Here is a 13391-nt window from a genome sequence, read left to right as displayed (position 1 = left end):
CTGCTCAGTCACCCTCACAGGCAGAAAGTCCTTTGGGATGCTGAGCTGCTGCCCATGGCCTCTTCTCTTGGCACTGCACACCTCTGGAAGCTGCCTGGCTCCCTCTTCCTGACTCCTTCCCTTCAGCCTCTTGTGCTCCTTCGAGAGATGCCCTGCAGCTCCTCCTGGCCAAGAGCAGCAGTGCCTGAGCCTGAGGCTCTCCCCGAGGAGATGCTGCCTCTGCCTCCATGCCCTGCGTGGCCTTTGCTGCCATCTCTGCAGCAGCTCCGGCTCTGCGCTGCGCTGAGAGCTCAGCACTGGACAGAGCCTCCCGGGTGGGACCTGGCAGCTGCGCTGCTGCTCCCTTCTGGGCTGAGCAGCCCAGGCCAAGGAGCTCAGCCAGAGCCTGTGCTGCTCTCTGCCCTTGCCACAGACCCTGCAAGCCCCACCCAAGGCTCTCTCTCCTCTGCCTGCTGCCTACATCCTCCTCGCCCAACACCACCCACCCTCACCTCACCTCACCTCAGCTGGGCAGCCCTGCCCCTGCTGTGACCTCCCTCAGGTGCCAGGCACCTGCCCCCCAATCGTCTTCTGCCTTGCAAGGAGGAGGAGCAAGAGAGCCCAAAGTTGGATGCAAGAAAGATTTATTGTGCCCCGAGGGGCAGGAGAGGTTGGCAGGGAGCTGCTGGGCAGGAGGCAGCAGGGCTGCTCGCAGAGGTTGGTGCCTTCAGAAGGGTCTTGTGGCGAGCATCACTCTGCAGGGGGGCAGTGGTGTTGGGGTGTGGGCTGGGGGCAGGCTGGGGCTGGTGTGTGCCTAGCAGGGCCCCCAGGTGTCCCAGAGCTTCTTGCTGTAGCGAGGCAGCACACAAGGGCTGCAGGCAGGAGCAGCGTAGGGTCTGCCAAAGGTGCAGAGCCCCCCCGAGCCCTGGGTGGCGCCGGCGCCGTAGAGGCCCCCCAGCCCCAGGGAGCCCCCAAAGGCAGGGGCTCCGGAGGAGCCCACCACGGCTTGCTGGGGGAAGGAGCTGAGGATGGGGCCGGGGAAGGTGACGACGACAGGGGGCGGCTGGATGAAGGCCGTGGAGTCGGGGCACTGGCGGGCACACAGCTCGTTGCAGCTCTCAGCGATGGGCTGGGGCACGGCCACGCTGGTCTTGGGTGGGCACGGCTCGGCCTTGGGTGGGCACAGGTCGTAGCAGGACATCTTGGAGGGAGAGAGCTGTGCCTGGAGGACGCAGAACAAAGCAGAGGAGTCAGCAGTGAGGATCAGGTGCCAGGGCAGAGCAGGTTCTCGGCTGCCGGAGCCTCCCGGGAGCTGGAGAGCTCAGAGCCATCCCTTGCCCACAGTACCCACCCCCTGCCCTTCACCCAGCCAGACCCCTGACTGCCCTGCTCTCTGCACCCCTCCCCGGGCCCTCTCTCCATGCTCCCAGGGCACACAAAGCCCTCCCCGAGAGCCTCTGCAGGTATTGGCTTGCAGGGTGCCAGCCGTGGGCTCCTTCCTCCTCCAGCCCTGCCCAGCCAAGCCTGCTGCCAGCCTGTCCGCTGCTGCCAGAGCTCTCCTGGCCACCGAGGCCCCAGGCTGGCCCCTGCCACAGCACAGGCAGCCCCACGGGCACCCACCGAGCCTTGAGCTGAGCAGAGCCAGGCAGGAGCAGTGGATGGCAGTGCCCGGCCAGGGCAGAGCTTTTATAGGGGCCCTGCCATTGCTCAGCACCACCTGGGCCAATCTGCAGAGGGGCCACTCCCTGCTGCCAAGGAGGACAGGACTGCCCAGGTCCTGCCCCTCTGCCTGACTCAGCTTCCCCTCCCCACAGCAGCACATTCCACTGCCAGCATTTCCTCCCCTTTTTGCTGCGTGGGCACAAGGGCAGCAGGCATCCCCCTCAGCCATGGCACCTCTGGGGACACCTCCGAGATGGCCTCATCCTCCTAACCCCTAGGCACTGTGACCTTCCCCACTCAATCTTCTCCAGAAGAGGCTGCACACCCCAGGTCCCTCAGCCTTGCCTCAGAACAGAGATGTTCCTGTGCCGTCCTCAGTGCAGCACCTTGCTCTGCCCTCTCCTTGCTCCTCTGGGCTTCCAGTTTGGATCAAAGATCCTTCCCAGGGCACAGGATTCTCTGAGGCTCTGTGTGCTGAGGGCTATCAGGCAGCTGCCCTGCCGTGGGGCTCGAGAGACACCTCCGAGGGGATGGCAGGAGAGGGGCAGGGTTGGCACAGCCTGTGCTGGAAGGCTCCCCATGGAGCTGTGTGGTTGTGGGAGCAGGGAGGAGCAGGAGAGGTCTTTGTCCCCCAGCTTTGCGCAGGGGCATGGGCAAAGCATGCAGGCAGAGGGAGGCATCCTGCTGGAGTGGGCACTGCTGAGTGGTGCTGAGCAGGTGGTGGGCAGAGGAGTGCCCTGGCTCGGGCACTTGCTGAGCTCTCCCCTCTGCAGCTGATGGGCAGCCGGCCCAGGTCCTGCGGGCGCTGGTGCTGGCTGGGAGCCAGCAGGGCTGCTGGCAGCCAGGAGGTGGCAGCTGGCAAGAGCCGCAGGGGGTGAGTGCCGGGGCTGGGCTAGCGGAGTGGGGCTGGGCAGGCAGCGGCGTCAGCAGCACAGCCCCGTGGCAGGCAGGGAGGAGGCAGGGGCTCGGCCAGCAAGAGCCTCCTGCCCCCAGCCTGGCAGCTCCTCCCCGTGCTGGCCGCCACAGCATAAAAGCTCTGCCCTGGCCGGGCACTGCCATCCACTGCTCCTGCCTGGCTCTGCTCAGCTCAAGGCTCGGTGGGTGCCCGTGGGGCTGCCTGTGCTGGGGCAGGGGCCAGCCTGGGGCCTCGGCGGCCAGGAGAGCTCTGGCAGCAGCGGGCAGGCTGGCAGCAGGCTTGGCCGGGCAGGGCTGGAGGAGAAAGGAGCCCACGGCTGGCACCCTGCAAGCCAGGCCCTGCACAGGCTCTCGGGGAGGGCTTTGTGTGCCCAGGGATCATGGAGAGAGGGCCCGGAGAGGGGTGCAGAGAGCAGGGCACTCGGGGGTCTGGCTGGGCAAAGGGCAGGGGGTGGGTACTGTGGGCAAGGGATGGCTCTGAGCTCTCCAGCTCCCGAGAACCTGCTCTGCCCTGGCACCTGATCCTCCCTGCTGACTCCTCTGCTTTCTTCTGCGTCCTCCAGGCACAGCTCTCTCCCTCCAAGATGTCCTGCTACGACCTGTGCCCACCCAAGGCCGAGCCGTGCCCACCCAAGACCAGCGTGGCCGTGCCCCAGCCCATCGCTGAGAGCTGCAACGAGCTGTGTGCCCGCCAGTGCCCCGACTCCACGGCCTTCATCCAGCCGCCCCCTGTCGTCGTCACCTTCCCCGGCCCCATCCTCAGCTCCTTCCCCCAGCAAGCCGTGGTGGGCTCCTCCGGAGCCCCTGCCTTTGGGGGCTCCCTGGGGCTGGGGGGCCTCTACGGCGCCGGCGCCACCCAGGGCTCGGGGGGGCTCTGCACCTTTGGCAGACCCTACGCTGCTCCTGCCTGCAGCCCTTGTGTGCTGCCTCGCTACAGCAAGAAGCTCTGGGACACCTGGGGGCCCTGCTAGGCACACACCAGCCCCAGCCTGCCCCCAGCCCACACCCCAACACCACTGCCCCCCTGCAGAGTGATGCTCGCCACAAGACCCTTCTGAAGGCACCAACCTCTGCGAGCAGCCCTGCTGCCTCCTGCCCAGCAGCTCCCTGCCAACCTCTCCTGCCCCTCGGGGCACAATAAATCTTTCTTGCATCCAACTTTGGGCTCTCTTGCTCCTCCTCCTTGCAAGGCAGAAGACGATTGGGGGGCAGGTGCCTGGCACCTGAGGGAGGTCACAGCAGGGGCAGGGCTGCCCAGCTGAGGTGAGGTGAGGTGAGGGTGGGTGGTGTTGGGCGAGGAGGATGTAGGCAGCAGGCAGAGGAGAGAGAGCCTTGGGTGGGGCTTGCAGGGTCTGTGGCAAGGGCAGAGAGCAGCACAGGCTCTGGCTGAGCTCCTTGGCCTGGGCTGCTCAGCCCAGAAGGGAGCAGCAGCGCAGCTGCCAGGTCCCACCCGGGAGGCTCTGTCCAGTGCTGAGCTCTCAGCGCAGCGCAGAGCCGGAGCTGCTGCAGAGATGGCAGCAAAGGCCACGCAGGGCATGGAGGCAGAGGCAGCATCTCCTCGGGGAGAGCCTCAGGCTCAGGCACTGCTGCTCTTGGCCAGGAGGAGCTGCAGGGCATCTCTCGAAGGAGCACAAGAGGCTGAAGGGAAGGAGTCAGGAAGAGGGAGCCAGGCAGCTTCCAGAGGTGTGCAGTGCCAAGAGAAGAGGCCATGGGCAGCAGCTCAGCATCCCAAAGGACTTTCTGCCTGTGAGGGTGACTGAGCAGTGGCACAGGTTGTTCCCAGAGGCTGGAGGAAAGGAAGGAAAGGTTTGGGGAATGAGGAGAAGAAGAGAGCAAAAAAGGAAACAAGGTGGAAAGGGAAAGTGAATGAAAAGGGAAAGAGGAATTGGATAAGGATGAAGAAAAAGGAAAGGGGAAAGGGGAAAGAAGAGGTACGGAAGGAGGAAAAGGTAGAGGAAAGCAAGTGTGAAGGTGAAGAAGAAGAAGAATGAAAGTCATCAAAGAAGGGAATGGGAAACTTGAAGAGGAAGGGAAAAAAGGAGGGGGAAGGCAAAGAAAATGAGAAGGAGCAGAGAAAATGAAAAAGAAGTTATAAAAGGAGGAGAAGGAGGAGAGAATAGGAAAGGGAATAAAAACAAAGGAAAAGGTGAGGAGACATGAATGTAGAGGGAGGAGGAGATGAAAGGGTAGCAGAAGAGAGAAGTGTAGAAGAAGATGAAAGTGAAAAGGGTAACGAGAAAAATGGAAATGAAAAAGGGGACACAACAGAAAGGGAAGGGGAAGAAGGTGAAGAAAAGGAACAAAACGTACAGGGGAAGGAGTAGAAGAGGAAAGGAAAAGAGAAGGGGGAGAAGAAGACAAAAGTGAAGGGAGAAGAGCTGGAGGAGGTGAAGGTGAAGTCTCCCCTTTAGTGTCACTTGCAGCAGAGCTGTGGAGGCAGCGAGGGGCAGGAGCCATGGCAGCTGTTGCCCCTGGCACCCTGCAAGCCAAGCCCTGCACAGACTCTCAGGGAGGGATTTGTGTGCCCTGGGAGCATGGAGAGAGGGCTCGGCCAGGGGTGCAGAGAGCAGGGCAGTCAGGGGTCTGGCTGGGTGAAGGGCAGGGGGTGGGTACTGTGGGCAAGGGATGGCTCTGAGCTCTCCAGCTCCCGGGAGGCTCCGGCAGCCAAGAACCTGCTCTGCCCTGGCACCTGATCCTCACTGCTGACTCCTCTGCTTTGTTCTGTGTCCTCCAGGCTCAGCTCTCTCCCTCCAAGATGTCCTGCTACGACCTGTGCCCACCCAAGGCCGAGCCGTGCCCACCCAAGACCAGCGTGGCCATGCCCCAGCCCATCGCTGAGAGCTGCAACGAGCTGTGTGCCCGCCAGTGCCCCGACTCCACGGCCTTCATCCAGCCGCCCCCTGTCGTCGTCACCTTCCCCGGCCCCATCCTCAGCTCCTTCCCCCAGCAAGCCGTGGTGGGCTCCTCCGGAGCCCCTGCCTTTGGGGGCTCCCTGGGGCTGGGGGGCCTCTACGGCGCCGGCGCCACCCAGGGCTCGGGGGGGCTCTGCACCTTTGGCAGACCCTACGCTGCTCCTGCCTGCAGCCCTTGTGTGCTGCCTCGCTACAGCAAGAAGCTCTGGGACACCTGGGGGCCCTGCTAGCCACAGCCCCAGCAGCAGCCTCAGCTCCTCGCCCCCTGCTCACCTTCCCCCTTCAGCTCCTTGCTCCTCTCCTCCTCCTGCCTCCTGACCCTGCCCACAGGCTCCACTGCTCCAGGGCTCCTCCGGCCACTTGCTGCTCCCTGCAGCAGCCACAGCTGCCAGACGCCTGCGGGAAGACCTCTCTGCAAGCCTGCAGGGAGCCACAAGCTGCCTGCCTCTGCCCCACACCTCTGTCTCCATTGCCTCCTTTGCTGCCCTTGCAATAAAACAATCCTGCAGCCACCCCCTGCCTCTCCGTGTGTCCTTGCCAGCCCCAGCCTGGCCTCAGGGCTCCTTCTGCCTGTGCTTGGTGCCCCCCAGGCGGGCCAGGGCAGTGCCTGAGCCCCAGCACAGCCCTGCTCAGCTGCCTCTGGAGCAGCCCCCAGCCCTGGCAGCTCTGCCCACGCAGGCTCCTGCCCTCCAGCTCCAAGGGCCCTGTCCGAAGCTGCTCAGCTGCCCTGCCTGCAGGACAGGCAGTCCGGGGACCTCTGCAGAGCTGCAGCCTCCCTGGGCAGGAGCAGAGCTGCCCTAGGGGCTTGCAGCCAGCCAGGGGCAACAGCTGCCATGGCTCCTGCCCCTCACTGCCTCCACAGCTCTGCTGCAAGTGACACTAAAGGGGAGACTTCACCTTCACCTCCTCCAGCTCTTCTCCCTTCACTTTTGTCTTCTTCTCCCCCTTCTCTTTTCCTTTCCTCTTCTACTCCTTCCCCTGTACGTTTTGTTCCTTTTCTTCACCTTCTTCCCCTTCCCTTTCTGTTGTGTCCCCTTTTTCATTTCCATTTTTCTTGTTACCCTTTTCACTTTCATCTTCTTCTACACTTCTCTCTTCTGCTACCCTTTCATCTCCTCCTCCCTCTACATTCATGTCTCCTCACCTTTTCCTTTGTTTTTGAATCCCTTTCACTTTCTCTCCTCTTTCTCCTTCCTATTCCATTTTCATTCTATTCTCCCTGCCCGTTGTCCTTTTCTTTGCCTCCCCTCTTCTTTTCTTCACTTCCCTTAATGTTAGCTTTCAATCACCCTCTTCTCCCTCTTCTTCACTTCTGATTTACTCTTCACTTTTCTCTCTTTTTCACCTTCTACCTCTCTTGTCCATTTCTTTTTATCCATCCCCAACCCATTCCTCTACTTCTTTAATATTCCCTTTCCACATTTCTTCCTTCTCTTCTCCTTCTCCTCATTCCCCAAATCTTTTCCTCCTTTCCTCCAGCCTCTGGGAACAACCTGTGCCACTGCTCAGTCACCCTCACAGGCAGAAAGTCCTTTGGGATGCTGAGCTGCTGCCCATGGCCTCTTCTCTTGGCACTGCACACCTCTGGAAGCTGCCTGGCTCCCTCTTCCTGACTCCTTCCCTTCAGGCTCTTGTGCTCCTTCGAGAGATGCCCTGCAGCTCCTCCTGGCCAAGAGCAGCAGTGCCTGAGCCTGAGGCTCTCCCCGAGGAGATGCTGCCTCTGCCTCCATGCCCTGCGTGGCCTTTGCTGCCATCTCTGCAGCAGCTCCGGCTCTGCGCTGCGCTGAGAGCTCAGCACTGGACAGAGCCTCCCGGGTGGGACCTGGCAGCTGCGCTGCTGCTCCCTTCTGGGCTGAGCAGCCCAGGCCAAGGAGCTCAGCCAGAGCCTGTGCTGCTCTCTGCCCTTGCCACAGACCCTGCAAGCCCCACCCAAGGCTCTCTCTCCTCTGCCTGCTGCCTACATCCTCCTCGCCCAACACCACCCACCCTCACCTCACCTCACCTCAGCTGGGCAGCCCTGCCCCTGCTGTGACCTCCCTCAGGTGCCAGGCACCTGCCCCCCAATCGTCCTCTGCCTTGCAAGGAGGAGGAGCAAGAGAGCCCAAAGTTGGATGCAAGAAAGATTTATTGTGCCCCGAGGGGCAGGAGAGGTTGGCAGGGAGCTGCTGGGCAGGAGGCAGCAGGGCTGCTCGCAGAGGTTGGTGCCTTCAGAAGGGTCTTGTGGCGAGCATCACTCTGCAGGGGGGCAGTGGTGTTGGGGTGTGGGCTGGGGGCAGGCTGGGGCTGGTGTGTGCCTAGCAGGGCCCCCAGGTGTCCCAGAGCTTCTTGCTGTAGCGAGGCAGCACACAAGGGCTGCAGGCAGGAGCAGCGTAGGGTCTGCCAAAGGTGCAGAGCCCCCCCGAGCCCTGGGTGGCGCCGGCGCCGTAGAGGCCCCCCAGCCCCAGGGAGCCCCCAAAGGCAGGGGCTCCGGAGGAGCCCACCACGGCTTGCTGGGGGAAGGAGCTGAGGATGGGGCCGGGGAAGGTGACGACGACAGGGGGCGGCTGGATGAAGGCCGTGGAGTCGGGGCACTGGCGGGCACACAGCTCATTGCAGCTCTCAGCGATGGGCTGGGGCACGGCCACGCTGGTCTTGGGTGGGCACAGGGTGGTCTTGGGTGGGCACAGGTCGTAGCAGGACATCTTGGGCCGGGTCAGACGGAGCTCTGCAAGAGGGCACAGATGTCAGTGCAGAAAACAGAGGGCAGTGGCCCAGTCAGAGGAGCAGGGCTGCAGCAGGAGGCAGCAGCAGCAGCGATGGCACTTTTGCCCTGTTGCCTGAGGAGAAGCCGGGCAGAGCAGGGGATGGCAGCGACTGGAACGGGCAGATGTTTTATAGGAGCCCTGCCATTGCTCAGCACCACCTGGGCCAATCTGCAGAGGGGCCACTCCCTGCTGCCAAGGAGGACAGGGCTGCCCAGGTCCTGCCCCTCTGCCTGACTCAGCTTCCCCTCCCCACAGCAGCACATTCCACTGCCAGCATTTCCTCCCCTTTTGCTACGTGGGCACAAGGGCAGCAGGCATCACCCCCAGCTGTAGGGCAAGAGCCTCCTGCCCCCAGCCTGGCAGCTCCTCCCCGTGCTGGCCGCCACAGCATAAAAGCTCTGCCCTGGCCGGGCACTGCCATCCACTGCTCCTACCTGGCTCTGCTCAGCTCAAGGCTCGGTGGGTGCCCTTGGGGCTCCCTGTGTGTGGAGGAGGAAGGAGTCCACGGCTGGCACCCTGCAAGCCAGGCCCTGCACAGGCTCTCGGGGAGGGCTTTGTGTGCCCTGGGAGCATGGAGAGAGGGCTCGGCCAGGGGTGCAGAGAGCAGGGCACTTGGGGGTCTGGCTGGGCAAAGGGCAGGGGCTGGGCACTGTGGGCAAGGGATGGCTCTGAGCTCTCCAGCTCCCGGGAGGCTCCGGCAGCCGAGAACCTGCTCTGCCCTGGCACCTGATCCTTGCTGCTGACTCCTCTGCTTTCTTCTGCGTCCTCCAGGCTCAGCTCTCTCCCTCCAAGATGTCCTGCTACGACCTGTGCCCACCCAAGACCACCCTGTGCCCACCCAAGACCAGCGTGGCCGTGCCCCAGCCCATCGCTGAGAGCTGCAACGAGCTGTGTGCCCGCCAGTGCCCCGACTCCACGGCCTTCATCCAGCCGCCCCCTGTCGTCGTCACCTTCCCCGGCCCCATCCTCAGCTCCTTCCCCCAGCAAGCCGTGGTGGGCTCCTCCGGAGCCCCTGCCTTTGGGGGCTCCCTGGGGCTGGGGGGCCTCTACGGCGCCGGCGCCACCCAGGGCTCGGGGGGGCTCTGCACCTTTGGCAGACCCTACGCTGCTCCTGCCTGCAGCCCTTGTGTGCTGCCTCGCTACAGCAAGAAGCTCTGGGACACCTGGGGGCCCTGCTAGGCACAGCCCCAGCAGCAGCCTGGAAGCCGATTCCCATCCTGTGTCTTGGAAGCCTTTTCCTTTTCTCTAACACTTTTCTCTGAGTGTTTTTAATTCTTTCCCTTTCAGCTCCGTTTGCCTCTTCCCTGCTGTGCTTAGTTGTGAATTGTTTTTGGTTTGTGTTTTGAGGCTTCCTTCAGTTTCTGTTTGTGTTTGTGGCTCTCTTCCTCTGTAATATTTGTTTTGTTTTGTCCTGATTGTTGTTTAATCCTGAAGGAGTAGAAGCTTTTAGCTTCACTTTTCCATTGTCTCCTCCTTTCTCTTCTCTTCCTTTGATCTATGATTTGCTCCATGTGGATTTTCCTAATAAAATCTTTTATGCATCGAAATTTGAATTATTTTTTGGGGGCTTTCTTTACAAGCTTTGTCCATTCCTGAACATTTCCCTGATTGCAGCCCTGGCCATGGCATGGAGGTGGTTCAGCTCTTCTGCCTTGGTCCCTGCTCTCTGTGTCCCACTCACCACCCTGTGCTGCATTCCCCCTTGCTGTATATGCTCTTGATTACTTTGAGCAGCACTTTGCCTTTCTGGCCAGTTTTAGGCAGGGTTAGTGGGGACAGAGCAGAATTCCTGATCTGAAAGGTCTCTTTCCATCCTGGGTCAATTTTCTCTCAGTTTAAAGCTGTCTCCTGCCTCAGCAGGCAGCTCTTCAGCTTCACCCTTTCTGCCTGCTTCAAGTTCTGGAGACTGCAAAGAGCAAGAGGGTTTTATCTGAGCCCCCTGCTCCCAGGCTCCTGCTGAAGATGCTGTGAAGGGAACAGAGGGCTGGGATGATGATGAGGGGCCTGCAGCAGCTCTGTGACGGGCAAAGGCTGAGAGCCTTGGGGCTGAGAGCCTGGAGAAGAGCAGCCCCAGAGGGGATCTGAACAATGCTCAGCGACAGCTAAAGGCTGGGGAGGAAGAGACTGGGGCAAGACTCTGCTCAGTGGTGTCCAGGCCCAGGCCAAAGGGCACAAAGTGGAGACCAGGAGGTTGCAACTGAGCAGGAGGAGCAACTTGCTTGGTGTAAGGGTGCTGGAGGCCTGGAGCAGGCTGCCCAGACAGGTTCTGAAGCCTCCTGCCAAGACTCAAAACCCACCTGGATGCCTTCCTGTGTGACCTGCTCCAGGGGAAGCTGCTTTAGCAATGGGGTTGGACTTGGATGATCTCCAGAGGCCCCTTCCAGTCCAAACCATTCTGTGAGTCTACCTTGGGTGCCACAGAAGAGAAAGCAGAGCAGGGCCAGAGCCTGGCCAGCCCTGCAGCTACAAACCACAACCTGGTTAGGAGAGTGATAGGAGTGAGGGAGTCTCCCTGCCCAGCCTGCTGGCATTGCTCATCTCTGGGACATGCAAGTCCTGTTCTGACAACAGAACAAGATGCAGAAACCATTAGTCAGGATGCCTTTGCTTTGATAGCCTTTGGTCCTCACAGGCTTGGAAAATCCACACTAAGCACTTTTATTTCTTCTTCTTCTTCTTTCCCCTGGGAAAACTGCCACACCCCCAGATGTCATTCTGTGTCCAGTGCAGCATTTCAGTCCCTGTGTTGTTAAATCCAAAGCAGTGATCAAGGGGAGAGAGGAAAGACAAGGCTTTGAGGTGGAGAGTGTTTGATACCCTGAGGCAGAGCCATGAGGCTTGGTGGTAAAAGCTAAATCCAGGTGAGGAAGGCACCCCCTGAGCTGTGGCCTGCAGGTGGTCAGTGGTCACTTTCTAACCCTGCAAAGTTGGCTTTGCCTTCCCCTGCAGCAGATGCAGGGCAGCTGCTGCTGGGGAGCACTTCCCTTAGCCAGGAGTTGTTCTTGGGGTGGTGGTGTGGTGGTGGTGTGGTGGTGGTGGTGTGGTGGTGGTGGTGTTGGTGGTGTGGTGGTGGTGGTGTGGTGGTGGTGTGGTGGTGGTGTGGTGGTAGTGGTGGTGGTGGTGGTGTGGTGATGGTGTGGTGGTGGTGTGGTGATGGTGGTGATGGTGTGGTGGTGGTGGTGGTGTGGTGGGTGGTGGTGGTGGTGGTGGTGTGGTGGTGGTGGTGGTGGTGGTGGTAGTGGTGGTGGTGGTGGTAGTGGTGGTAGTGGTGGTGATGGTAGTGGTGGTGGTGGTGGTGGTGTGGTGGTGTGGTGGTGGTGGTGGTGTGGTGGTGTGGTGGTGGTGGTGGTGTGGTGTGGTGGTGGTGTGGTGGTGTGGTGGTGGTGGTGGTGGTGGTGGTGTGGTGGTGGTGGTGTGATGGTGGTGGTGTGGTGGTGGTGTGGTGGTGGTGGTGTGGTGGTGGTGGTGATGGTGTGGTGGTGGTGGTGGTGGTGGTGGTGGTGTGGTGGTGGTGTGGTGGTGTGGTGGTGGTGTGGTGGTGATGGGGTGGTGGTGGTGGTGGTGGTGGTGGTGGTGGTGGTGGTGGTGGTGTGGTGGTGGTGGTGGTGGTGTGGTGGTGATGGTGTGGTGGTGGTGTGGTGGTGGTGTGGTGGTGATGGTGTGGTGGTGGTGGTGGTGGTGTGGTGGTGGTGGTGGTGGTGGTGTGGTGGTGGTGTGGTGGTGGTGGTGGTGGTGTGGTGGTGATGGTGTGGTGGTGGTGGTGGTGGTGTGGTGGTGGTGTGGTGGTGGTGTGGTGATGGTGGTGATGGTGTGGTGGTGTGGTGGTGGTGGTGGTGTGGTGGTGGTGGTGTTGTGGTGGTGGTGGTGGTGGTGGTGTGGTGGTGTTGATGGTGGTGGTGTGGTGGTGGTGTGGTGGTGGTGGTGGTGTGGTGGTGGTGTGGTGGTGGTGCGGTGGTGGTGTGGTGGTGGTGGTGGTGGTGGTGTTGTGGTGGTGTTGTGGTGGTGGTGTGGTGGTGGTGTGGTGGTGTTGTGGTGGTGGTGGTGGTGGTGGTGGTGGTGTGGTGGTGGTGGGTGGTGGTGGTGGTGTGGTGGTGGTGTGGTGGTGGTGGTGGTGATGTTGTGGTGGTGGTGTGTGGTGGTGGTGGTGGGTGGTGGTGGTGGTGTGGTGGTGGTGGTGGTGGAGTGGTGGTGGTGTGGGTGGTGGTGTGGTGGTGTGGTGGTGGTGGTGGTGGTGGTGTGGTGGTGGTGTTGATGGTGGTGGTGTGGTGGTGGTGTGGTGGTGGTGTGGTGGTGGTGGTGCTGGTGTGGTGGTGGTGGTGGTGTGGTGGTGGTGGTGGTGTTGATGGTGGTGGTGTGGTGGTGGTGTGGTGGTGGTGGTGCTGGTGTGGTGGTGGTGGTGGTGTGGTGGTGGTGGTGGTGTTGATGGTGGTGGTGTGGTGGTGGTGGTGTTGTGGTGGTGGTGGTGGTGGTGGTGTGGTGGTGTGGTGGTGGTGTGGTGGTGGTGGTGTGGTGGTGGTGGTGGTGGTGGTGTGGTGTTGATGGTGGTGGTGTTGTGGTGGTGGTGTGGTGGTGTGGTGGTGGTGGTGTGGTGGTGGTGGTGGTGGTGGTGTGGTGGTGGTGTGGTGTGGTGTTGATGGTGGTGGTGTGGTGGTGGTGGTGTTGTAGTGGTGGTGGTGGTGGTGGTGTGGTGGTGGTGTGGTGGTGGTGTGGTGGTGGTGTGGTGGCGGTGTGGTGGTGTGGTGGTGGTGGTGGTGGTGGTGTGGTGGTGGTGTGGTGGTGGTGTGGTGGTGGTGGTGGTGGTGGTGTGGTGGTGGTGTGGTGGTGGTGTGATGGTGGTGTGGTGGCGGTGTGGTGGTGTGGTGGTGGTGGTGGTGGTGGTGTGGTGGTGGTGTGGTGGCGGTGTGGTGGTGTGGTGGTGGTGGTGGTGTTGTGGTGGTGGTGTGATGGTGGTGTGGTGGCGGTGTGGTGGTGTGGTGGTGGTGGTGGTGGTGGTGTGGTGGTGGTGTGATGGTGGTGTGGTGGCGGTGGTGGTGGTGTGGTGGTGGTGGTGGTGGTGGTGTGGTGGTGGTGGTGTGGTGGTGGTGGTGTTGTAGTGGTGGTGGTGGTGGTGGTGGTGGTGTGGTGGTGGTGGTGGTGGTGGTGGTGGTGTGGTGGTGGTGGTGGGTGGTGTGGTGGTGGT

At 61.6% G+C, this 13391-nt stretch overlaps 5 protein-coding genes across 5 annotated transcripts; 3 read left to right on the top strand and 2 right to left on the bottom strand.

Annotated features, from left to right (window-relative positions):
* Nucleotides 1-793: 793 nt before the first annotated feature.
* On the bottom strand, nt 794-1189 carry LOC128980529 (scale keratin-like). The gene has a single exon (XM_054399002.1). The coding sequence runs from the start codon at nt 1178-1180 to the stop codon at nt 794-796; it is 387 nt and encodes a 128-aa protein (XP_054254977.1). The 5' UTR covers nt 1181-1189.
* A 1942-nt stretch (nt 1190-3131) lies between these two features.
* On the top strand, nt 3132-3527 carry LOC128980530 (scale keratin-like). Its single transcript, XM_054399003.1, has one exon. The coding sequence runs from the start codon at nt 3141-3143 to the stop codon at nt 3525-3527; it is 387 nt and encodes a 128-aa protein (XP_054254978.1). The 5' UTR covers nt 3132-3140.
* A 1766-nt stretch (nt 3528-5293) lies between these two features.
* On the top strand, nt 5294-5698 carry LOC128980532 (scale keratin-like). Its single transcript, XM_054399005.1, has one exon. The coding sequence runs from the start codon at nt 5312-5314 to the stop codon at nt 5696-5698; it is 387 nt and encodes a 128-aa protein (XP_054254980.1). The 5' UTR covers nt 5294-5311.
* A 2064-nt stretch (nt 5699-7762) lies between these two features.
* On the bottom strand, nt 7763-8183 carry LOC128980520 (scale keratin-like). The gene has a single exon (XM_054398993.1). It carries the CDS (start codon nt 8147-8149, stop codon nt 7763-7765), a length of 387 nt encoding a protein of 128 aa, XP_054254968.1. The 5' UTR covers nt 8150-8183.
* Nucleotides 8184-9004: 821 nt separating this feature from the next.
* Nucleotides 9005-9391, top strand: LOC128980519 (scale keratin-like). The gene has a single exon (XM_054398992.1). It carries the CDS (start codon nt 9005-9007, stop codon nt 9389-9391), a length of 387 nt encoding a protein of 128 aa, XP_054254967.1.
* Nucleotides 9392-13391: the final 4000 nt, after the last annotated feature.

This window comes from Indicator indicator, unplaced genomic scaffold (genome assembly GCF_027791375.1).
Source record: "Indicator indicator isolate 239-I01 unplaced genomic scaffold, UM_Iind_1.1 iindUn_scaffold_235, whole genome shotgun sequence".
Taxonomy (NCBI): domain Eukaryota; kingdom Metazoa; phylum Chordata; class Aves; order Piciformes; family Indicatoridae; genus Indicator; species Indicator indicator.
The sequence above is the reverse complement of the archived record's forward strand: the minus strand, read 5'-3'. Positions and strand labels throughout refer to the sequence as shown.

Excerpts from the sequence above, each read along its gene's own strand:
- LOC128980529 (XM_054399002.1), bottom strand. The coding sequence starts at position 1,180 with ATGTCCTGCTACGACCTGTGCCCACCCAAGGCCGAGCCGTGCCCACCC.
- LOC128980530 (XM_054399003.1), top strand. The coding sequence starts at position 3,141 with ATGTCCTGCTACGACCTGTGCCCACCCAAGGCCGAGCCGTGCCCACCC.
- LOC128980532 (XM_054399005.1), top strand. The coding sequence starts at position 5,312 with ATGTCCTGCTACGACCTGTGCCCACCCAAGGCCGAGCCGTGCCCACCC.
- LOC128980520 (XM_054398993.1), bottom strand. The coding sequence starts at position 8,149 with ATGTCCTGCTACGACCTGTGCCCACCCAAGACCACCCTGTGCCCACCC.
- LOC128980519 (XM_054398992.1), top strand. The coding sequence starts at position 9,005 with ATGTCCTGCTACGACCTGTGCCCACCCAAGACCACCCTGTGCCCACCC.